Source organism: Cyclospora cayetanensis, unplaced genomic scaffold, assembly GCF_002999335.1.
Source record: "Cyclospora cayetanensis isolate NF1_C8 unplaced genomic scaffold, CcayRef3 CcayRef3_contig_156, whole genome shotgun sequence".
Classification (NCBI taxonomy): domain Eukaryota; phylum Apicomplexa; class Conoidasida; order Eucoccidiorida; family Eimeriidae; genus Cyclospora; species Cyclospora cayetanensis.
The window spans coordinates 8,587-33,129 of NW_020312099.1; the positions used below are offsets into that span (position 1 = coordinate 8,587).

A 24,543-nucleotide genomic window follows, 5' to 3' on the forward strand; every position below is an offset into this window, starting at 1 on the left:
ATGCAGAAGAAACATTGAAAATACAGAAACAGGCAAGGCAAAAAGGACGGGGTGCATAATATTCTGTTAACACATTTTTTTTCCTTTGAGCCTAGTATTCCGGAGTGAAGTTGCTTTCTGCTTGTAATGATTCGGCAAACCAAGAGCTAACAAGCCATCGGGATAGCAGGCTGGCTTGCGCCGCTAGATGACAGTAGACTTTCTGGAAATAGGGTTCTTGGTTTCAATGGACATTTTGAGGGGAAGGAGGAACCACTTGGAGTCAGTCATTTTCTTTTCTACTTGCTGCCGCAAAGGTGCGCTACACTAATTTGTTTCGTGAGGCATTCGGTTACACTGTTCTGCCTTTTTGCTTGTTCTTTCTAAGGCGGACAGGTAGTAATTTTGTGGTTGTCATTTGTCCTATCCGTATAGTGCATATAACACGAAAGGAATAGAGAGGAACTGGCCTATAAATTTTGCTGATATGCAATTTGGCTTGTGAGTCAATCTGCTTGTTTATGCACTTCTAGGCAAAAACTGGTTGACAGAATGAGACCTTGAATTTTAATCTGTCAGGTTGTGCCACTACTTAACCGTCTCTCCGTTTCGTCCTGTACTTTATTGCTAGTTTCATTGCCTTACCTGCAATAGCCAGACACCTATTCGGCCTTTTTTGGAAAGATTGCACCTGGCTTGCCAGCTCGTAACATTTTATTTCTTTTTCCACGGTTTCTTCAAACACTCGGTAGTCGTGTACTGTCGCGAAACCCCTAGATCTTGCCTTGGAGGTTTCCTGTATACCTGACACTGGCCTCATGGCGCCGGACTGGGGGTAAATGAATTCAGGAAAAGGAGGCTGAGAGCAAGAAAGGTGGAAGGGACTTCACCATAGCCCTGTAAGTGAAGCACATGCAGCTGAAGCCTCCCTCATGCTTGTTAGCTTCGTTCTTCATGCGTTCATTTGCGCAGTTCTACATTGGCTGTCTAGTGCAAGAGCAGTCGCTACTAATGGAAATGAGGTGGGCACGTACAATGGCTCTTTTTCATATGATATACAGCATGTAGTTCTGGGCCTTCGGACTTCTGATGTGGAGTCGTAGTTTGATTTTCCTGCATTGCTATTCATGTGACCCTACTAAATTAGTATCTTTCCAGTCCTGCAGTATGGGCCCCGTATTCTTGGTTCGTTGTAAAAATATTTCCACGTACCCAGTAAGTGTCAAAAGTTCCGGAGGAAAGTAATATCTTCATTTGTTACTGTCCTTTTGCTGCTGCGCCAGCTACCCCTGCTGCTCCTGCACAGCGCACAGTCCTAGCGGCATGTCCCTTCTGCTGTATTCCTGGTTACTCTTGCTTTCCGGGGTCCCATCTGCAAATGAGAAGGATATATATATTTTTAAAAAATTAGTGAATAGGATTTATTAGAGCGTAAAAGGAGACAGCAGCACTGGGACAGCAGCAGCGGGAACAACGCTCAACAGCAGCAGCGCCTAAATCGAAGGCCCTGGCTCTCTAGGCACGCAGCAATAACACTGCAGCAGGGGCGGCGGCATTTACGCCTCTCCTTTTCTGTCTTGAGGCGTTTTCCCGTTATTTGCCTCTTGGTTAATGCGTGTACACTAAGGGACTCGTTGGCCGCTGCTCCTTGTAATTCTCCTTGTAGCAGCAGCGGTAGCCATTGAGGCAGCGGCACTCCCTGTTGAGGCTCCGGGCTTTTCTCTCTGTCTTTTATTGCTGATCCCTGACAAGGAGTATATATTGTGCTGCTGCTGCTGCCTGAGGCAGCAGCAACCTGCTGCTTGCACACTGCACGAATCGAGGCCCCCCTGAGGCCCCTGGGAGGCCCCTTTCTCGCGCTGTGTGGCAACAGCAGCGCGTGCTGCAGCAAAAGTCGCTGCAACGGCCGTAACAACCATTTAAGCAGTAAAAGCGGCAGCAGCGGCTGCTGCAGCTGCCGCAGCAGTCTTGGGTGCCACAACGGCATCAATCATTTCGTGAACAGAGCAGGAGCACCGAGAGCTACATTATTAGCATTAAAACAGCGGCTCATACGGCAGCTGCAGCCACAGTGATAGCATGAGTACTAGCTGTAGCTCTTGCAGGAATAGCCAGTAAATGTTTACTTCGTGCTTTAACAGATCTTACCACAGCTAAGGAGATGGGAGACTCTCTTCGGGATGATGGGAGGAGCGAGAAGCAACACCTGAACTATGATGAGTCGGTAGCAAGCCGTGGCCCCCCGCACTCTGCCATATCCGTCAGAACGACCCATAGCAGATATGAACGATACTCGCGAGCAAACGATGATGAGCAAACGGAGGCTGCGGTGTCGGTGGCAACAGGAGCTCCCAGCGGTTGCTGGAAGAGCATCAAGGGAAGAATGACAGAGTTTTTCTCGGATATGTTTGGCAGCGAATTTGACTTTGGGGCTGCGTATCGACGCGCGAAGGGCCTCAGCGACGGATTTCAGTCGTCGATCACAACAAGGACTGAACAGCAGGATCAGGTTAGGGCGTGGGATCACCTCAAGTTCTTCCCGCTCACGTTCAAGGATAGCAAGTTTGAGACGCAATACAGCCTTATCTGTAGTCAGCTCTTCATAGGGCGGCTATTCCTAGTGCTTATTGCACTCATCTTCATGGTGATTCCTGTCTTGTGGTTGCTGGGGGCTCTCTGTTTTCTTGACGTGGAACTTAACCATCAGTCATTCGGCGCTTGGATTGCATTTCATGCTTCCTTTGCTGCGAATCTGATCATCGCCATTGTATCACTTATTCTCACTGTCTTTCCTAAGCTCATCCCAGCTGTACGGAAGCACTTTGAACTGTACGCGTACGTCAATGTCCTTGTGGTAAGAAACACACTCCACAATAACATGCAAAGCTGCTGCCTATACGCCCCAGTTGCGTATGCACCCTGTGGCTGTGTAACAGCCGGTTGGTATATATTGTGTTCTTGGCCTTGCTCTAACTCCCCGTGCCAAAACAATATTTCGTCGTTTCGTTCAATGGAGTTCCTGTTTCCCTTTTCCTGTGCCCTGTCCGTATTCCCTCATCATGTATGTGTATGCGATTTGTATAGAGGATGTGTATGCATGTCTTGGCCTGCTTTGTTTTGTGCCTCATGTTCAGTGGATGTGTATAATTCTTATAGTTCTCGCCACCTTCCCGACTTTAGTTCGCGCGCCATCGCAGATGGAGATGCTCTGGACTTCCAATGCCGAACAGATCCAGGCAGTGGTTGCTAAAGGTCATCCCATTTGCTCCTACCTTCAAACTTCCAAAGAAATCACGACCTTCTTGGGATGCCTGAAGACCACTGCAGACCCTGATGCATGCGTGCTGCAGTGCCAGAAAAATTCACAGTGTCTGGCCGAGGCTTTCCAACTTGTCATTGCAGGGGTGCAATTCTGCATGGATATGTCAGAAACTGTCGGTATGTTTCTTGCTTTTGAAGCTATCTTCCCTTCTAGGTCTTTTCGAACCTCGTCTCCTCTTCCTTCTTGTGCCTCGTCAGTCTCTTTCTACCCTTCTACTCTTTTTGGATAACTCTTTTCCGAAGACTCTTTCGTGTCATACTTCGGACAGAATTGAAAGATATTTGTACTGAGTTAGGTTGCGGGCGTGTCGTTGCAAGTTCGCGCTTCAGACGGGAGCTCTGTCGTGTGCGTTTCCTGTGCAGCGGATAATTATGCTTCTCTGGGATCTGAACTGGATCACATTTGGTTTCCCTTTGCTTTTTACGTCACTTACGTCAAGGCCACACTGCAGGTTTTCAAGATTCCGATCGTGGCGGTTGCCGTTATTGTATGTATCTTTGGAACGGGGCTAATGTTCCTGGATAGCATGTCGCCCTCTAGGACCAAGATGACCATCGCCATGCATTTGCTCGTCATTCCGCTTAGCTCTCTCCCCTTTGTTCTCTTGCATAGGACATACCCCACTATCGTTCCCGTGGAGGAAACGTGAGGGCTCAAACCGTAATCACAAAACCCCAAGCACAATGCTCCGTAGCATGTCCCCCCAATGTGCCAGTTAGTTGCGTGCGGCCTGCAAGCTCTTTTTATCGGCCATTCCTCCTTCATTCTTCTTAGTGCACGCTTTTTTGCCTATTACGCAAAGGGGAGAACGAACAGATTTGCTGGTTTGCATGTCATGCACCCTCTCGCGTGTGCATCGCAGTGCGAAAGACACTCGAGACAGAACTCGCGTCTGCAACCATTTTCCTGCTGTGACCTGCTGCAGGCTAATTTATGTCTTCTCCTTCCTCTTTGTGGCGTTTGCTGGATGGTGCGGTCGCTACGCTCAAGAATTCCAGCATCGTCTAATCTTTTGCTCCTGGCGGGTAGGGCCCTCCCCGCTTGTCTGTCTCCGTATGCTGGTATCTCTATGTGCAATGATCCCTCAGGCCCTCTCCGTCTTTGTCGCGCTTTTTTTTAGTATCCTGCTGTCGTTCATTTCTTTGCTGCTTTCACATGTTTTCTCTAGTATTTCTTGTACTTCCTGCAATGGCGTATACCTATGAGGCTGTGGTTATCTCGCAAACATAAGTGCTTCGGTGAATGCTGCGTTTTTGATTAATCTCTGCTCGCATCGCCTTCACAATTATTTGCCTCAGCGCTTTCTTGTACTTTCAGCTCACCACCACCATGCTTCAGGATTTACACAAGAAGATGGAAAACCAAAAGGAGGCGAAGAAGTCTTCCACTGCCATTGAGGAGTTAATTTTCCAAGTCAAGGAGGTACCAAAGATGCTTCCTGTAGCGGCGGCTGACCTGCTTGCTTGATGTTTCATCCTATTGTGTGACGCTAAAACACAGCGTGACACAAACGGAGGCTGGTAGAAAGAGGGTCGACAGCAGGCAGAGTTTGCATCTCCCCTTTCTCTTGGTAAAAGTTGCATGTACACAGATCCGGAACTGCAAGCAGCATCATTCCTGCCAGGTTTCCCCATGCATTGTATCCTTTCATCTACGCTTTTGTGGCGATTTCCATGCCATGTCGTATTTTGTTAATCCTGACCTGTTTTGTGGGGAGAGTCCGACAGTACCACATTTGGATAGCATCTTTTCCTTGTCTCCTGTAATACTGCTCACCTTCTTTGATCCATTGCCTTCATCCTTCTTTACTTCTCTTGTATCGATGCAGTGCAACAACATTGTTAGGATGGCAAGACTCCGAGGCCCTCGGGCTGATGTGACGGATGATCTGTTTAACATTGAACAGCTCCTTGATAAGTAAGAATACTAACACCTGTACCCCGCATTTACCGTTCCTGGTTACTCAGCAGTTTTGTTTCTATATTAGACTCAATAGGATAAATGTTTTACACCGAAGGATGAACAACAGGGAGGTAGTGTCTTTTTTCTTGTAGAACGCAGCATATTGTAGCATAAGCCATTGGAGCGAGGGCTATTTACCTACCCTACCTTGTGAAGAAATGCATTTGTTGTCTCCCGTGTACAGAATCCTAGAAATGTTGACTGCCTCTGGGAATTTGTATTCTGTCCGCTTCACTGACGCTGCCAAAGAAAATGTAAGCTTTTCAGATCGTATTGTTTGTCTTTTCTTTTACAATTAGAGCACTGGTTGGTTGAGGTCTGTTCGGTTACTACTTACTTGAGGTACGAGCTTTGTAATGCAGTAGATTCCTCATGATAAATATTTTCGCTGTCCGTATTGTTTCCGTTTCTTTCCTGGTGCATCTCGTTAGGTGCACAGTATTTATTCTCTCTGGACCTTATACTCTTCTGCATATTGTTTTCGTAGCTTCGCGCTGGCGTAATCTCCATTAAGCTGCTTTCCATCGTCATCTTGCTTCATCTTCCTTGCCGTATTGGTTGCTGCGGTTCCTCTGGCTCGTTACTTTTTCTTCTACGGCCACAAAGTAGTATGGACTCCCGCGTCTATTGCAGTTGGCATTCTCTACAATAGCCATGTTTTTCCGTGCTTCTGTGATGCGTAGGATGTGCAACGCCAGTTCATCGAGCTATACAACACTCCAGACAAACTGCGGAAGAGCAATGCAGCACTTTCGAAGTCCGGTGGCATGGCCACAAATGGCAGCCGGTCTGTCGTCAGACAAGTAACAGCAGGAAGAATGCATGATGCAGGAAGGACAACAGAAGCTTCTGGGTTTGGACTCTCTGTCTCTACCTCAGGTCCAGTTAGTGGTGAGGGTCGATTACAGTATGGTTTTGCTTCGGGAAGGCGTTTGTTATTCGCTTGATCGCCTTTACATTACTCCTCTATGACTGCCCGCCTGCTTCGGTAGTAATCCTTAATTTTTTTTCCGCGCGGTTTTTTGGCTTCTGCTTTTGTTTTACCTATTTGTAGGGCTGGAGTTTTCTCAATCTCTAAAGAATTCGTTAATAAGTGGCCAAGTTGATGACATGAGTCTTCTTTTCAAAGATATGCCCGTTCCTGAACACACCAACCAGCTCCTTGCGTGCGTTGGGATCGATTGGGATTACGACATGATCGCCTTCTCCTACATGACTGAGAATGTGTTGTTGGAAGTTGGTTATGCTCTTCTTTGTCGGCTTGTCGGTGACTGGGGCTGCGAAGACTCAAGGCTTATCCGCTTTCTGGTTGCCATTCAAGGGCAGTATCTCCCTAACCCCTACCACAACAAACTGCATGGGGCCACGGTGGCTCACCTTACCGAATGCCTCACACGAATGCTAAACGCACAGCGAACGTAAGAACGGCAGTCTGGACACAGCATTGGGTGAAAGCCGACTTAGCAGACGAGAGATAGATTGACAGGAATTGCCCAGTAGTGCTTATTGAAGTCACCAAGAAAGAGGGCAGTCTTCGGAGATCATGTGCTCTGCTGTAGTGAACTGTGATCTTTTCTAACATTTCCTTGTATTTTCTTGTTGAGAGGATCCTTGTTCTGTTTCCAATGGGTCAGATGTATGTGATTTTGAGGGACATGTGGTTTGAAGATGGGTTATTGAGCTAATTTTTGATTGACGTTTGCGTTTTTATTAGGATGAATTCGACCGACAAGGTAACACTCACTGTTGCCGCCATTTGTCACGATGTTGGCCATCCAGGAAGAAACAACCAGTTCTTCATCAACTGCTACGACCCCCTCGTGAGCGCTAACCCTGAATCTTGGCTGTAACCTTGGATTTGATTTCTAAATGTTAGGATTTTCATCGCTAGAAAATCGTTTCCTCGTCTTCTAATCAGGCATAAGCTTGGAGTTCTTGTTCTGGGGGCTTGCAGTGCATTTGTAGTCACTTAAAGCCTGTGATCATTTAAAGCCGTGATTTCCTCTTCTAGAGACCTTAACTGTTACATCTTTGTTTGCTGAAATTCTGGACTTATCCCTTTGCGATATTTCGTTTTCTTTAATTTACATAATCATCTGAGCCCCGCATAATTTTGTAATTCTAGTGCATGCAATATCTGATACGCTGTGGTTTCTACTTTACCACGTAGGCGGTCATCTACAACGACCAGGCGGTCCTCGAAAACTTTCATTCGTGTCTCACCTTTAGAACTCTGGAGATGAAGGACTGTAATATTTTTGCAAACCTTGAAGACTCTGTGAGACCCATTTGCATTTGCAGTATACTAGCCTAACTATACTACTATTTTTGGGTCATCTATGAGGTATTCTAAAAATTTGAGCACCTGCAGACAGGGACACCATTTGAAATTGTGCTCCATATCTTGTCTTGGCTAATGTTTACTGTCAGCTCCTTCTGCTTTGTGGATCCTTGCACTCGTATGTTATCGAATGGTTTTTCAAAGTCTCGTCATCGTGTGCCTTATGGACGTATTTCACTGTCTTGCTAATGCGTTTTCCCTAGTTCAAGTGAGTTCAACGCACTGTCACTTGCTACCACACGTCTGTGCTGTAGGAGTTTCGGTTCATTCGCCAGAACCTGATTGCCTGCATCTTAGCAACGGATATGAAGCAGCATTTCGAGAGCATTTCTCGTTTCAGGGTAAATTCAACTTGATTTTCCCTATCTATCACACGTTTGCCTGTAGCATGGCAAGTAGAGGCTAATCAAGGTATACTATCTCTTTTGTTTGTTGAGCATGCCGTCTACGCGGAAAAGGTGTCTCTATTCTTATTGTTTTCGACAATGGATCTTCATTTGTGTAAAATGTTGAGTTACCGTTTTTCTTTTTCTCCTTTTATTAACGGGGGAATCCCCCTTGCTCGTGTTGTCTTATTCTCGTCTTTCCTCATGGCCATTCTCCTGAACATTTCAACTCCGTGGTTTTCCGTTTATTTCTCAAAATTTCGCCATGTGTTTAAGGAGCCGCTTTTGCTTTTCACATCTTGATGAATTCAACTCGTGTGTTCTTTTGTTATTTGCTTTACGTTTGCAGGTTCGGCGGAATTCACCGGAATTCAGCTACTCGAAAAAAACAGAAGATCGATGGTCAGAAACTTAACCATTCCTAAACAATATATTTTTGTGGCCTTCTTCGTATTCGTTGGTTTGATTGTATAGATATACATTTTTTTCTCGGGCTTCGTATTCTTCGTGCTATTCCCTTGGGGCGCTGCATATTATCTGTTAGCGTGTAAAATGTTCATTATCTCCACTAAAGGTGCATGTTTATTTGCGTTTGCTGGGCAACAACCTTGTGTGCTTTTAGGTTGGTTGCGCGGATGTGCGTGAAGGTTGCGGATATCGGCCACGTAGGCAAATTTAGGTTCTAAACTGAAATACACGAAGAAGCGTTTACCCTTTATCCCCACTATAATGAGCCCTTTTGTGAAATTTTATATCATAATATGGCAATTTTACTTCCTCGTGTACTGCGATATTTGCATCGTCTTTCATGACATTAATAAGGTGACGGGAAGGGAATCATAGGCAAGAGCGCAAGCCTTTGGTTGTATTACCAATAAGTAGCTGTAGATCAGTGCTAAGCAACGAGCTTTACCCCTTGCTTCTCGCAAAGCTACATTGAACCTTATAATTAAAAACCGTAGAGGACGATGTCTTTGTGGTTATTTTGCAGTCTAGCGTTCCATGGTCTCAGCACTTTCAGTGGTCTTGTCGGGTGGTGGAAGAGTTCTACCAGCAAGGAAATGAGGAAACGTCGAGGGTAGGGAGTTGCAATAGTGCCCTTTTGCCTGGGTGGTAGTGAGCGTTTCAGAGGAGTAAACGTGTTTACCTTTGTACAAAAAAACCTCTCATTGCATCGCGAATCTCTAAAAGGCGCTAGTATTGCCGACGCGTTAAGTGAGGTCTTTTTTCGATGTTCACACACGCCTGATGTGAGTTGTTTGTTCACTTATCATAGGGGCTACCTATTTCTCCACTCTGTGACCCAGAGAAGCATGCAGACATGGCCAAGTCACAAAATGGCTTCCTAGAGTTTGTTGTCAAGCCACTCTTGAAGGAGATAGAGGAGATTGAACCGTTTTCTCACGTCAAGTGAGCATAGCTCTCCTCCAAGAGGCTCCCTGTCGCTTTCAGTCATCCTACGGTGGCTTGCCGCGTATCTCTTTCTCCAGCTGCCTGTATTTTGCTAAGTTACACCTTCCCCACAGTGGTGCTTCCTGGGCATCTGGCCCCGCCCATGACTGTTGTTATGCCTATGGCGGTGTTGATATCTACCGTAGACCCGGTTCTCTCTTTATCCATCCCTGGAATCGCTTTTTCGCTGTGCCTCTTTTTGTCTGTTGCTTAGGAACATGGTTTCGAAGCACTTGGAGTATAATGTCTCCAAGTGGCAGATCCTTCAGGAGAGTGGCCACCCAATTCAGCTAAAGGAAATGGACAATGATGGAAGGACAACTATGACGACTTCTGCCGTCAGGAAGATTGCCGGCATTAAAAGAGGACCCCCTCACCGCACAATTGTCCATTTGCCAGCGGAAGCACCCATAGCCCAAGCAAAAGCGAACCCTGAGCAGAAGGAATCCAAGAACGAGACTCTGCCACCTGCAATCCCTGTTAGGGAGACACAGAAAGAAAACATGGAAGGCCCCGCAGAAGGCGCAGATGAGTCATTCCACGCAGATTTCTCTGGTAGGTGCTGCCTTCCGTGCTATTTTCGTTGGTCTACTAAACTTCTGTTTGTACTCTTCCTTCTTGTTATTGCAATTTAGCGTTCCCGTATGCAGTTTCTCCTTGAACTACCACTTTTCCTTCTACCATTCTGTTCGTTTCTCATACTTTAGGATTCAGGATGCTTCTGGCCTATCGCTAGCTTTCTTTCTTTCTCGTACTCTGTTATGATGCCTGCAGTCCTTTTCCACTAGCGTCATTCGAGTGCCTCAAGTCGCCCTTTTTGTCCTGTGTTTTTCTTATTGTGGCTGTTATTACCGTCGCCCTAATATTTCCTGAATTCGCTTCCTCTAGCTCAATTGCTAATTTCTTTTTTTCGCTGCGACCCATTTCAGAAACGCAGCCCTTCCCTGTTTCCGTACCAGCGGAGCCGCCAACCATGGAACTGCTTTCTCCAGGAGGACAGTAAAAAAACACATTTACACCACACTGAATTTAATTGCCTTAGATCCACTGTTTGTCATCCATTTTGCCTATTCCACTGGCGTGTTGCTCATTTCTTTTACTTCTGTATCATTCTTGCCCCCCAAATTTAGGTGCCTGCCATCATTTTGTCCGTTGCGCGATTCCCTATTGTTCCTTCCTTCCTGTTCCCATCTCATTCGATTCCCGCTGTTTTGTAGTTTATGTTTAATCAGCAGGTCAGGTCTGTCGTCTCCCTATCATCCGGTTTGTCGATCTGAGTGCTTGTCGTCTGTGATGTGATTGCGTTTTGCAGTCGGCGTCGCTTGCGCCTTGCCAGTTTGTCTTTCTTGGAATCCTCATCCCAGAATCCAGGCGCTAAATAACATTCATATGCATTTCGTAGAGTATATCGATAGAATGGAACTTATTGTATATCGGTCCCCCCAGGGCCTAAATTCCTCTGCGGTCAATGCTTGTTGCTGTTGTATGTGTATATATGTGGCATGTGCCATCATTGCGTACCACTGGGCACCAAGCTACAGAGCCACCGCGCGTGTTCCTCTCGTATTTTTTGCATCATATTCCTCCTTCCGCTTTCTTCCTTGTGCGCCTTATCGCACTCTGCGGACTTCTCTCCGCTGTTCGCTTGTGCCATATATCTGCCTTCACAACGACTGTGATTCGTAGCAGGGGGGCAGTGTATGTAATCTTTTATTGCTCCGATTAATCTTCTCTTTCCTTCGCCTGTATTTTCCCACGCCGGTACATTATCCTGTTCAGTTGCTGCAAGGTAGGGCACTGTTGCACATCGGGCCTTACCAGGTCTACAACTGCGCCTAGCAGAGGATGTGAAGACATATTCCGATAATTCACCGTTATAGTTTGTTACTGTGATTCAGTTTGGGCCGCTGTTCAATTTTCTATCCTTATACCGTATGTGATATAGAAACCGAGGCGCATAAGTATTACTGTACACTACAAATATGCCGGCATGTGAATACGTATTTGTCAATCAATAAACGTATCCTGCGCTCAAAATAGCTCTCCCCTCCATCCTTTTGCGCCCTCATCCTTTCTGCTCGTTTAGTCGGTAAAGTCCGGGTTTTCGTTGTTGACAGATACTACTGGTTCTGCTCGATCGCAAACAACAATTCTACTGGGGGTTATAATGATGGACAGCTGGCCACCCCACGGTCCCCGCCCCAGTTCTCGGACTGCAGCACTTTGAGCGACTAAATGATTCACTAACAGAGAAAAATATTCTAACTGAGACAATGAATGTGCATTATGCTGCTGCTGCTCGAACAGACAATTTCCTTGCGGTTGTTGCTGCTCCTGTTTTGCTGCTTTCTTGCTTTCCGCTCGGAGATCCTCCATCACCTGATAAACGCAACGGCAAAGCCTGATAGCGTACGAAAGATGAATGCTGCCCAAACAGCGTAGGCAATAAAAAAGCACTCTCCTTTTAATCCTGTTTTGTTTCTACATACAGTAGCGATGGCCCAGAGATTGTAGTGAGTTCACTTCATTACTAGTCCAAGGGAACAAAAATGCTCAGAATCCTAGTCCTTCCTTTGGCTTTTTTTCGACTACATCTTGACTACCTCGAATTTTACACGTTGGTTGGCATGCACCCCACCAGTTCTCACCTGCAGGTCGTGGGCCAGAACAGCAATCTGAACTTTCTTTTCTTCTAAGAAGAGCAAGCAGAACAGGGACAACGCCTGTATGTTGTTATGCGAATCTCTGGATGTGTATAGCCGGGCGACGGTTCTAGGGGACTCTACGCCCCCTCTGCCTCATATTTTTCTAGTTCTTTCTCTCCTACCCCATGCACCCCTTTACATAGATAAGTGTATTTATTATTTGAAGGTACTTTTGGCATCCATAATACATTGGCTGAGAGTGTTGGCGGCTTCTTCGTCTAAGCAAAATGACAAAACCGAAAAGCAAATGTTGAGGGAATAATTGGATGTAGGTTGTGCATGAAAGACCTACACACGAGTGACCGTTGGGCCGACTGACACGCAGCTCTAACGAAATTGCGAGTGCGAACAACAGCGAACACGAGTTTCTACGGTAGCGTCGCTTCGTATCGGAATATAGGCAATGGCAGAGCCTTACATGTATGAAAGCAAGAAACAGGCACACAACCCACAGTAGTAAAGAAGAAAAAATCGCTGGCAGAGAGAAACGGCTAACTGAGATTTTTTCCTATGGCTTACCCGGCTCCACTAATATCCCAAAAGGACTAGCGCATCCAGCGCCCATCACGATTAAGTCGACTAAGCAGCACATGGGGAGAACAAACGCATACGTGTACAAGAAAATTGAACACACGTACAAAAGCACGCAAGGAACACATGAGGCTTGAGCATAGACGCACAGAGGACGGATGCCAGAAAAGCTGCGAGACTCGGGCAAACACGGTGTGACAGGGAATGAGACTAATCCTAAAGCTGTACGGTCAAGCGGCTTCCGCGCAATTCGCTGCCTTATCCCGCAAGCATTGTTGTAATTCGCACCATCGGAAAGCACTGTACCTGGGGGCCCTCCGCGAGCTGATTCCTCTTGGGATGCCTTGTGAGGCTGAGCTATGAATACAGTTTTCCCTGTCTGCTTGGAATTGGTGAGAATCTGATGGGATGCTGGACAGGCAATGAGGGCAACGCATCGACTCTCCTGCCTGGTGGACACGGAAGACGGGAATGAAAGACATAAGCAGAAGGAGAGGTGCTCAATAAGCTGTTTAACCATTCATTTTTTTTTGAATGCTACGAAAAGTGATGAAAGACTGACTACACAGGAAGCATCTGCGTCATAATTTTTCTTCCTAGAGGCATGCAACGACAGGCAAGAGCCAGAGAGGACACATTCAAAGAGAAGAGCACGAATATTCAGCACAAGTTGTCTAGGGCTAATCTGTGTCACCATAAAGAGCTCTTCAACAGGGCCCCTACTGCAGCCTCCTCTCCAACGAATCCAAAGGACTGCGCGGGGTTTACAAAGTCTTTCTTATATCCCCCGCAGCGTGACATTAGGCCTCTGGTGTGCTCTCTTAGGTACTTCCTCAGCGCAGAAGCTGAATGCAAAATGAAGCTTCGAGACGGCAACAACACATCCAGCAAGTTCGTGGGAGGTTCCACAGATTCACCAGTAGGGCCCCTAGCTAAGGTTTTATGCGGTGTCCCATTTTGAGCCCTTCTACAGGGGCCTCCAGGTGATGAAGGCTCTATCCCTCGTGCGTCGCTGGGATCTTCCTCCAACGTCTTCGTGAGAGCTACCTGATGGGGGCCCCCATCCGCAGTATCCCTAATGGGCAATGGAATACAGGATTCATTGGCTATGCACATGGATTGAAGTGCTAAGCCCTCCCCGGAGGTCCCCATCACTGGCGTTTGGATTATTTTCTGAAAAAGAGCCGCTCTGTTCCTTGTGCGGAGTCGAATATGGAACAGAGGTAGCTCGGGGGGCTGCCTTTGGTTGCTTTCGGAGCAGCCGAGATGCATCAAGAAGAAGCGCCTGTTTCTCTCTGCTCCTTCACCTTCTTCCCCTCTTAAGTTTAAAAAAAGAGAAGATGGGATGAAGGACAAATGACGCAGAGTGCACGAATATCGATCCCTTTCGAGCGTTCCGAACTGCAAGTTAACCACAAATCACCAGCCCCCAAAACCGCAAACTTTCAACCCTTAGCAGCATACCGCAAGTCATGCGCAATGACGCGACCGCACCACCCTTAAAAGCCATGGGTGCATACATCTTTGTACTGTCAGCACTCAGCCATTGAGGTAGGCTGAAAAAGTAGCAAGGCACGGACACACGACGGATCCTGAAAGGCCTGTGAGACAGTCGCGCAGTGATGGACCAATGGGGTAAACTAGGGCTCCCCATAGAGCACCATATGCAGATGTGCCACCTAAGTTTCTCACTTCTTTGCATGCATCGAGTATATCCTTCAGTGGATCCTCGATTCTAGTAGGGGAGCCTCTCTGGGCCCCAGAGGTCACAGTAGGTCCGCAGGACTCCGAGGAACATTCAAGCGAGAGGCTTTCTAGCAGTGCCTCTACATCCCTTTCCTTTTGTGTGCGTTGCTGGACGCTTGATTCTTCATACTTATGCTGCTGTATCTGTTTCTCGTTGCTACACTGCCCTTGCTCTCTAGCCTTATTCTTTTTCTTATTCCTTTTGCTCCTCGGATCGATGGACTGGACCGGGACAGGGGCCCTAGGCCTAGGCCCGATTGGCGGAGAAACGAGGGCACCTAACCCCCACAATCCGCCTGTCTCTTCATACAGCTCTCTTGCAGCGCAGGCAGTAGGGGTCTCGAGGGTTTGGGTAGGGCTCCTAATGCCAGAGGGAGGGGGCGGAGGTGCCAGATGACCCGAAGGCTCAACGTATTCCCTCTTCCCCCCAAAATCTGTCAGCACATTCGCTTTACTCCCACCCGTTGCATTATACAGAAGAAGACACCATCGGCCACCAACGGCAACAACAGGCAGAATTCCCGAAGATGATAAGGGTTTGGGAGCACTATGGACTAAGAGTGGAGCGGTAGGAGGCATGTTGTGTTCGGTTTGACCGCACGACGGCCCATCAGGACTCGCGGAAGCGGTAGTAGGTTTGTTCCGGGGACTTTCTGGAAACCGAAAAGGCTCCTTCCGTCGGTGTACGAGAGAAGATGAAGGACAGGAAGAAGGGGGTAAAGCCGCCGAACGAAAATGGGAGGGACTTGGCAAAGCCTTAAATTGAAGGGAGTGCACCTGGCGTGAAAGGGTATTTATGAAGGGAAGGTCCTGAGAGCGTTGCTTGGGAAGTAAGGCAATGCAGAACGACCCTTGCATCGAGAAAAGAGCAGCACAAAGAACTACAAAACCTCTCATTAAAGTCCCAAAGAGATACGATCGGAAGATTCACTTTAAAATTCGGAAGATGTACATGTGTATGGGTAAAAACACGGCACGAATGCTAAATATGAATATTTACGTGTCTCTGCGTAGGGCCCCTCAAGACCCCGAACCTTGGGGGCCCTGAGTACACAAAGAAAGACAAATAGCAAGAAAAAGACTGGAATGGTAAGCCCCTTATATTCTGTTTAATCTCTGTCCATTGTAGCCATTCCTGCTACTCTTAATGCCTTTTCCCCGTGTCGCGGGTGTGCGTTGTCTTCGTTCGAGGGCCCCCAATGCGCCATGGGAGCGCTCAGGTATATTTTCCCTCCTCTGTGCGGATTTACCGTCGGCTGGGCTACCCGAAGCCATCTGTTCGAGGCTGCGCGAACTTCCCTCAAGAAGGAAGCAACAGAAAAACCAACTGGCACGCCGCAACAGTCAACGAACAGCAAAGCGCCTCTGCAAGCAGAGGTACCGCATGTCAACGACATAGCAGCGGATGCAACTCAGACAAAAGCAGTGCACCCAGTGACAGCAACTCAGGCTAAAAAATGCGGGAGGGACGACGGAGGAAGAAAAGACAGTATCAGAGAAGACGAGAATTGGTGTGACTGTACGAGTCTAGCTGTTGTTCACCGAATGTTCGTGACCCAAAAGTCAACAGGCGAACTCTCTGCTACCCTTAAGCGTCTTGCTACGAGCAGAATAAATACGCAAGGCTTTAAAAGTATCAGCGTCTTTACTAGACCTATTCTTGGCCCCGCAGGCGGACCAAAATCAGCATTAGAGAAGTCCGATGTCCATAACGCACACAGGCTACAGGGCGAAACAGCAGCAACAACGGAGGACCCCTCAAAGGGTCCCCAAGGAAGCCAGGGTTTTTTTGGGATGGGAGAGGCATCCGAGTTTGTTGCCGGGGAGGTCCTAGTCATTGAAGAATGGCTGAACCCTTTTGCTGCAGTCAGGGTGCTGGGGTCCCCAGAAGAGAGGCGGAAGGGCTCCCCTTCTCTTGAGATGCGGGGTACTCTGTGGGTTTGTGTCGCTCCAGGACCTCTCTGATTCAGTTGCTGCAGTTCCTCATGACTTCAGCATGCTCGAACTTTTTTTCTACCGTCTCCTGATGGATTTATTTTCCTCTAGCTGCTGTATGTAACGCCGTGGGAAGGAATGAGAGAGGATCGGAGGGGGAGAAGGAAGGAAGAAGGAACTCTCGACGCAGTTTTACGGTTTGGGGGGAGAGGAAGCGTGCACAGGCTTCTTCTCTTGAGTGATGCTGTGGTCGAAGAGGTAGTAGGGTGGGGCATAGGGATATGGAAAGACACAAAGGCAGAGAGCAGTGCATTGCGGGGTAAGAGCGAGGTGAGAAGAACAATACGGTAGAGGGGTCACAGTTTCAAGCCGAAAAGAGTAAAGATCTGAATGAAGTGAGACAGAGCGGCAGACTGAGCCCGACAGGTGACTAATGAGATATGCACTCTCAAACCATTAGATTTTCAAAACCAGAACCTGGAATGGCTGCTGCTGGCCACAGCGAGGTGACCACCTTTGTTGACAGCAACCAAAAATGCAACATCCTGACAACCGGCTGCAGCTCAGCTCTCAGCAAAACAGCTGGTTGTGCACTAAATGCCACACGGGAACGGGGAATGCCCGTTACGCTTGTGCAGGAAGGTGGTAAGCCCGAAACACCGGTGCTATGAGTCCAGCTCGATGCTTTTTGCGCCCCAGTTTCGTAGAGCACCAGTTGCATTCTCCCGAGCCTCCCGTTGCCCATCACGCATCCAGGACATCACAGAGTTGTAAGACTTCAGTTCTCTACCCGACACGCTCATACCCACTTCCAAAGCCTAGCTATATCAGCGCCGCGCAGTTGTAGCGATGCAACTCCAATTGAGCCGTAAAGCGGCATTCCACAAACCCAGTTCTTCATCGAGACCTTGGCGACTGAAGGGACCCGTTGCACTGAGAATTATATTACACCCGTGACCAAGCTAGCGGCATTTGTAATGCAGCATGCCGTCTATAGCAAAGTGCATCAGGGAATGCAGGGTGTGTTGAGCCCTCATTTAAGCTTTTCCCAGAAAATACTTGCCCGCTACTGCTGTTACTATGGGTGTTAGTGTGTGTCGCATGTAGACGCAGCATCCCATTGCATAAGGACCAACAAGATAGACAACATAAAAGAGGCGAGAGGTGTAGGGGTTACCCACTGGGAAACCAGCAGGGGCACTTTTGGCTTCCCCTGAACCCCGCTGGGGGTCCACAAGGCTTCCACAGTAAAGGACTCCTCATACCGCCCCAAGGACCCCTGAGATCCTTAAAGCACTTAAAGTAGGCCCCCAGTGACGTCCATTGGCAACGGGCGGGCGCCTCTTGGGGTCCCACATGGGAGGGCCCTTGGGGGCTCGGCTGAAGAGGTTGCCCACCGGTTAAGAAGGATGACCGTTTAAGCGCACGCAGAAATAATAGACCGCCTACCCCATGACGTCGCTGTTGAGGAAACTGAAGTACGGCATGTACACCGAGGTGGTATATAAGGTATATACAGTGTATTGAGGTGACATACGACGCACGTGGAAATAGCATATAGTGCGGGATATGTTAATACTTCATCGTACATCGCGTGTCGTAAACTCAACAAGGCGTATGCTGTAACGATACAAAATGTATTATACATCTGCATGTGCAACCATTACAGCCTTTGTGGCGGCAGAGGCGGAGAAAGACAGAATGCGCAGGGGTCGCCCTTGCGGGCCCCCACCTGTGCGAGACATCGGCTGCGGTAGTTGTTGTTTTACTGCTGGCCCTTTGTGGGATCTAAGCACTGCTAGATGAGAAACCGTATGCCTGCCAGCTTCTTTTCTTTTCCCGCGACCCATATATATATATATATATATATATATATATATATATATATATATATATATATATATGTACCTAGGTCGTTCACATGTATTTACCATGATCGACAGAAATAAGTGTTCTAACAGGTATGTCTTTTGTGTGCATCTCATAACACGCGCATGTTTATGCATGAGTAGATTATGCATAGGTGATGGGTGCACGTCTCCATGAGGGACGCACGCCATCCCTCAAACATGCACATATATACCGGTGCATACACGTCCGTAAAAGACTAGATTCGGATAGACAAATATAGATGTTTAATAGATGTGTGTTTACTAGGTCAGATCGCTGTATTTTATTCGTACTTCCCAGGAAGAAGACCTCGCACAAGTGCCTCCAAGGCCCTCAGAGAAAAAGCGCCACGGCAGCGCAAACCAATGTAGCCCCAAGTGTAATCATCGCATTAGGTCTTGATTCAAACCCTCCGGATGCCTGAAAACAAGCACGTCTAGAACAAGCAGATGCAGAACTTACAAAACCAGGCGGTCCACCACAAAAATCCCCGCTCCTAAGCACTCTGGAAGGCGGACGCACGACCCTAAACTCCACCCCAATACCCCGAAAGTCCCCATAGCCCTTACAAGCGCCTCAACGCTAGCCTTATCGATAGCCTCGCTGTCGATGTATTTGTCCAAATCAGTCGGAGTTATTCCATCAGAAGAGGACACAATCGCCACGCTGAAATCATCGTTCTCTTCAGTAGAAACGAAAGAATGTGGCTTCACAGCTCCGACCTCCTACAGTGATAGATGGCAATCAAAGAAAAGAAGGAAAAAATCTACTAATTCGCAGATACATAGAGCCCAAATGGACCAGCAAACTGAAAGTCATTTCCCCTTCCCCCCCTGTGTACCCCAAGGCCACAGTCCTACTGCGCACCACCTGCAAGGCACTGACGGGAGGTGCTTGTTGAGCGACGGATCCTGATTGGTCGTTGTCAACACCAAGATCGTCTGCTACTTCAAAGAAGCGTCTCCATGAGTCCTTATACGCTTCGTCAACGGCCACAGAGAAACGCTCTGCTAACAATTTGTGGTTCACTGGCTGAAAACGCACGGACGATACAGTATGCAGTGCTATTCATAGGCATAGTTGCTCGGTCAGAGTTTAACATTGCCTCCATGAGCCCTAAATGCTCGTCATCAGGTCCCCCATTCTTATCGCCGATTCCGTCCTACATCAAGCTGCTGCCCCCGCCCTCTCCTACCATTTCATGCATCCTGCGTCTCCCGTTCTGGTTTCCCATATTCCTTTCTCCTGCCTGTCCCCATTCGCTGTTTCCTTTAATCTCCCTTCTTTTCATCCCCTCCTGTGGTCTTCCGCCCCCTCCCTCCCGTGCTCCACTCTCTGCCTCTCTTCGTTTGTGTTACTGCCTGGCTCTACCGCTCTCCCCCGTCTTACCAGGTCCCCTGTGAATCCTTCGGTAACAGACCCGTCCTCCGCCATAGTGCTGTTGTAAAACTCAGCAATGTCGACAACGGGGTTCGGAAGCAGCAGAGACAAGAACTTGAAAGTTGTTGATACGAATGCCTGTGGAAGAAACTGGGCCCACACTACGAATATCTTGTCCCTGTGACATACGCACACACACACACGAACAGATGCAATCAAAGAGGTGAAGGCATGCCTTCTGTGCCTGTTCCGCGTTGTGTGTGGTTCAAATGACAAACGGAGCAACACAAGGCACACACAGGCGCATGGGGTACACATACCAGCGAGATGCATACCAGAGAAGAAGCACCACCGAGCCACACGGGGGCAAGAGGTATATACCATTCGTACCCCAATTCCCTGCATTGGCTAAAAAACTAGCGGCGCACGTTTGCGACAACGCCATCTAGCAAAAAAGTAGAGCGACCCAGCACAACCAGCAGCGCCAACAGGAAGAGCCACCACATTGAAGAATACCACGAACCAGCTCAGAGCCCCGACTCAGCAGCAAAGTGGCATACACCAACATGCAACACGTAGAGACGGAATATACATGAGTAGAGATCCATTTGATGCATCGAGGCAAGCGTTGAGGCTGCCCTACGTGATGTCCGTGTATCCTGCTTTAATGGTCTTCGACAGCGCCGACACGTCTGCAGTGTAACCTAATTCTTCTCCGTGCATCTCAAACATCCTCAGATGTGCTGCCATTGTTATTGTCTTTTGCCGTATAGGCACACCCTTGTGCTCTCCATCGACAATACCATGGGCCGGAGGGTGACCTGCATGGTCGCCCTTTTCAGCATGGGGTGGTGGATTGCCAGATGGAGAAGTCGGTGCCGGGGCCGCCTCTAAAGCAGCCGACTGCGATTGTCCTGCAGTGTCTGCCGCTGGAGCTGCTGGAGCTGCTGCTGCTGATGGTGCTGTCGGTTGTGACGCTGCGGGGTCTACCGGTGGTGATGCTAATAGTGCTGCCTGTGGTGCTGGTGCTGCCTGTGGTGCTGGTGCTGCCTGTGGTGCTGGTGCTGCCTGTGGTGCCGGTGCTGCCTGTGGTGGTAATGCTAGTGGTGCTGGTGGTGCTGATGCTGGTAAGGGTGCTGATGCTGCTGGTGCTGATGCTGGTGGTGCTGGTAAGGTTGCTGGTGCTGCTGGTAAGGTTGCTGGTGCTGCTGGTAAGGGTGCTGGTGCCCAAGTCTGTGCTCCTCCTTGTGCTGGAGCTTGCTGCTCGCCAGCGAGAAAAGTTTGTGCTGCAGGCGATGACGGCCCCAACAAAGACATAGTATCAGGGGCAGCTGCAGGAACGGTTGTGGCTGTTCCACCTACCAGAGCCTGCTGCTGCTGAGGTGCTGTAGCGGGCGTGGCCAGATTTGCTGCTGCTACAGCGGCAGCGGCTGCAACAGCGCCTTGTTGGGCAGCGGATTCCAAGAAGGCAGGTGCAGCGGCGTCTTGCGTCTTATTGGAGACCTCTTTGGTCTTGTGTTTGCTCTGTTTGTTGTGCTTGCCCGGAATGATACGCATAAGGGAAAGAGCATCATCGCCTTCGTTGGTGCTTGGCTCTATATCGGTAAGCATAGCGCTGAGCTTTGAAAGGCGGAATTTGTGAAGGGTCACATGAATATCTGTAGCTCTCTGCAGGAAGCCTCCGTCTTCCAAAAGGGCCTGGACATACAGCCCGAACGTGTCCACAGCGCTTTGGAATGCGGTAAGAGCTTCTTCCTCACTTTCTTCAAAGTTGCCGCGGATGACCACCATATGATCAGATACAACAACATTCGCCCCTGTATCCGCCTCTGCTCCGCGCCCCAGAGCACAGAGTAGTGCGGTGAGCTCCTTCCTCCTCTTCAAAAAAACCGCCTTCAGCTCCGGAGAATGAAAGGCAGCAATACCGTCCTTGGCGCTCTGGATGACCTCCCTTAACAACTGAGCTGAGTCCTGGTAGAGACTGTAAAGCTCAGAATCGAGACTGGCATACTCGAGAGCCTTTTCATACTTTGCTATTAATTGGGGGAAAATCCCGTCACTTCCAGCATGACCCAGCCAATTCTGAGTAAGAGTCTGAGTTACTGCAAGCGAGAGGATACAGTTCTTTGTGCGCACATAATTGCTGATGAGCTTCATGTAGTCATCACCCCCGCAAGGCAGCTGGAGGGCAGTAGAAGAGCCGCCCTCTGGGGCTTCAGGCAGGCTACACAAGCCCTCGCTCGTCTGAGATTGTGTGCACACTTGTTTGGCGTCTTTGATCGCAGTCAACTTGCTGAGGAACTTCGCCCAGGGAGACGTTGGGTCCCTGAGCTTCTCGAGCTCAGAAGTCATTACGTTGGACATAGCCTCTTGTCCCCCACATGCCTCCTCCTCTCTCAGTTCCTCTTCATCTAGAGGATCGTCGAATACGTCATCTTGAGCCCTTGAATGCAGCTCAACGGCAGAAAGCGGAGATAAAACAGCCGACGCCTCAGGACCTCCTAACTTGGATGCCTCTGCTGGTGCTCCCTTAGCCGTAGCTGCGAACAGCAGTCCTACAGAGCTCACCACCAGCAAACGCCGGCCACAGTGCGGCCACATCCTCTTTCACCTTCCAGCTGTGTCCCTGAAGCCTTGTTTCCTAGGGGCGATGCCTCTCTGCCGGCAGGACAAAGAAGACTGCATGCAGGAACCGATCTGAACAAGTGTACAGAGAGTAATGTAACAAAAATAGAAACAAGTAAGCACAAATACCCAAAGGATAAGATCATATACACCACAACAATACTGACGAGGCTTTACACGTGCCATCGATGCACAAAAATTGGGGGTTCTGTGAGACCTCCGGGCTACTGTTGCCTCGTTGCAATACGAAAGTTGAAGCAAGTATGCACAGACAGTCCAGGATTGAAGACTAAAATTAAGAAAACCTGTAGAAGGCAGTCCTTGAACAAAGTTGGTGGGGCTGGTAATGCTAAGGCAGTGTGGTGGGATACCTGGAAATCCAGTCCGTCGAAAAGGAAAAGGCAGTCTCTTCCTAATGAATGGCGTGACTCTCCGGGACTTGGGGGGTTTTACGGGTAAAATATAGCATTGGAGCCCTTGCATCCAGGGGGAGATGGCGGGAGAGCTAGCTGGGGAGGAGATGAAGGGAGACGCACGAGGAAAAAACGCAAATAAATTCCCACTTGAAAAAGCGACTATACTAGAAATTATAAGCTATGGAGGAAATGGAAGCGCAGAAAGGATATAAATCGATGCAAGGTGGGGCGGAGCCAATGGTGAGCCGTTTCAGCAGCTGGGGTATGAATACAGCTGGGAGAATGAGAGCGAACGTGAGAAAAGAGACCGCAGGCTACCTAAAAAGCCACTTTTTGGATAACAGGGCCAGCGCGAGGAAAGTAAAGGACGAAACAGCGAAGTAAGGAAGGGTCAGCTGCATGGGCAACGTGAGCTGCTCGTACACCTGTAGTGCAAACGCGAAAACAAAAACATCACTAATAGATGCTCCTCTTCGCTTCAGCTGCCCACAATCTACTTCCTTCTTTCCAAGTTAACGCAGCTATCCCTTTAGTTAGCCCCGGTAAAGAAAGCAAAGCCGGCGCCTCGCGTTTGTGTGCCGTTTTCCTTCCCTGGTCTTCAGAGAGACCAGTGATGAAGCTTTGGCTGGCATGGCGGGAAAGCAGGCTACAAACAATAATTTTATCATATAACCATTGTTTCTATATTAAAAGCTGTCGTAATATACCTACAAAACTTTATGTATGTTTAAGAGGCGAAAACTGGTAGTTCCACCAGTGTCGGTGAAAATAGCCCACATCAACGCATGTTCTACCGGTTTCGTAAATACTGGGCACGCACAGCAAAAGCAGAAACAAAAATTCCTAACAGCTCTTTTCTGCCACCAGTAAGCCTCTACGTTTCCATTCTACTTCATTTTTTTTTCAACAGCGTAATCTTCACTTCAGTAGTCACACTTCATCGCTATACTAGCGCAGTGGCAACGTTCTTCGTGGACGCCTTAGATTAGGACTCCGAACCGAAATGCTCACTCAAAGCCTGTTCCGAAATTCCGGCATCGTATGGAAAGCAGATTATTCACTCTTTATGCTTAATTCCGATTTTTCTTGGCTATCGGTCAGGCAAGACCGCAGGAGTGTAGCATACCCAGCTAGAGTTTTGCACATAGTATGCTAACAATGCGTACTTACGGTGACACAAAACATTCAAAAGATACTTCGATCTGCTTGGTGAGGTCAAGGGTTATAATCGTGATGTAATATTCCTGCTGTACCGCACATCCTACGGGCTCGAGTGGGAAACCCCTAGCTTGCAAACCGCAACAAAATTCGGAAAAAGTCCTCACGTAGGTTTCCCCTAAGCTTTCCCAATTCCATGACATGGATGATGGAGGAGGGTAGAGACAGTTCTGAGCATTGTGCGCATTCACGTATCATTGCACCGTGGAAACTAGGGCACAGGTGCACGCCAGGTATCCCTGAATCAGCAGACAACTCTACACTGAGACAGTTACGCCATAAAGGCAGCCGATTCTGGTATTCGATACCTCACGATGCCTTAATTTGTCGTAATTTGTTAATGAGGCAGTGTCCATGTGTAGCTTGGCCTTCTACGCCATTCGCTAGTCTAAATACCCCTTGATAGGCTAGTGTATACGCGGGATCATCAGTGCCAATTGCACCTGCGATCAAAATTCTGTAGATAAAATAAAGAGCTGCGAGACCTATTTGTTGAAGGTAATTTATGTCTTTTCTTCAATTTCGATTTGGGTCGATAATCACGAATCTCACCGTGCAGACCAGATTAAGCTCACTGCGAGGCGCAAACAGCTGCCATCGAAACATTCGGAGCCTTCCCACATAGGGTCTCGCATTAGCTCAGTACAAGGCACAC

The 24,543-nt window shown here is 48.4% G+C and overlaps 4 protein-coding genes across 4 annotated transcripts; 2 read left to right on the forward strand and 2 right to left on the reverse strand.

Moving 5' to 3' along the window:
- The first annotated feature begins 2,140 nt into the window (after positions 1–2,140).
- On the forward strand, positions 2,141–10,077 carry LOC34620981. Its single transcript, XM_026336945.1, has 17 exons — positions 2,141–2,833; positions 3,114–3,417; positions 3,664–3,946; positions 4,227–4,326; positions 4,619–4,723; positions 5,130–5,218; positions 5,448–5,517; positions 5,947–6,193; positions 6,318–6,681; positions 6,978–7,083; positions 7,434–7,541; positions 7,859–7,945; positions 8,340–8,392; positions 8,613–8,655; positions 8,982–9,068; positions 9,267–9,400; positions 9,657–10,077. Exons 1-17 carry the CDS (start codon positions 2,141–2,143, stop codon positions 10,075–10,077), a joined length of 3,294 nt encoding a protein of 1,097 aa, XP_026192730.1.
- Positions 10,078–13,368: 3,291 nt separating this feature from the next.
- On the reverse strand, positions 13,369–15,321 carry LOC34620982. The gene is made up of 2 exons (XM_026336946.1): positions 14,236–15,321; positions 13,369–14,079 (listed from the first exon to the last, which is right to left on the reverse strand). Exons 1-2 carry the CDS (start codon positions 15,319–15,321, stop codon positions 13,369–13,371), a joined length of 1,797 nt encoding a protein of 598 aa, XP_026192731.1.
- A 49-nt stretch (positions 15,322–15,370) lies between these two features.
- LOC34620983 lies at positions 15,371–16,389 on the forward strand. The gene is made up of 2 exons (XM_022734211.2): positions 15,371–15,434; positions 15,554–16,389. The coding sequence occupies exons 1-2, from the start codon at positions 15,371–15,373 to the stop codon at positions 16,387–16,389; spliced, it is 900 nt and encodes a 299-aa protein (XP_022588381.2).
- A 2,318-nt stretch (positions 16,390–18,707) lies between these two features.
- On the reverse strand, positions 18,708–22,230 carry LOC34617317. Its single transcript, XM_026336947.1, has 5 exons — positions 20,830–22,230; positions 20,273–20,532; positions 19,639–19,807; positions 19,120–19,281; positions 18,708–18,974 (listed from the first exon to the last, which is right to left on the reverse strand). Exons 1-5 carry the CDS (start codon positions 22,228–22,230, stop codon positions 18,708–18,710), a joined length of 2,259 nt encoding a protein of 752 aa, XP_026192732.1.
- Between the last annotated feature and the right edge of the window lie 2,313 nt (positions 22,231–24,543).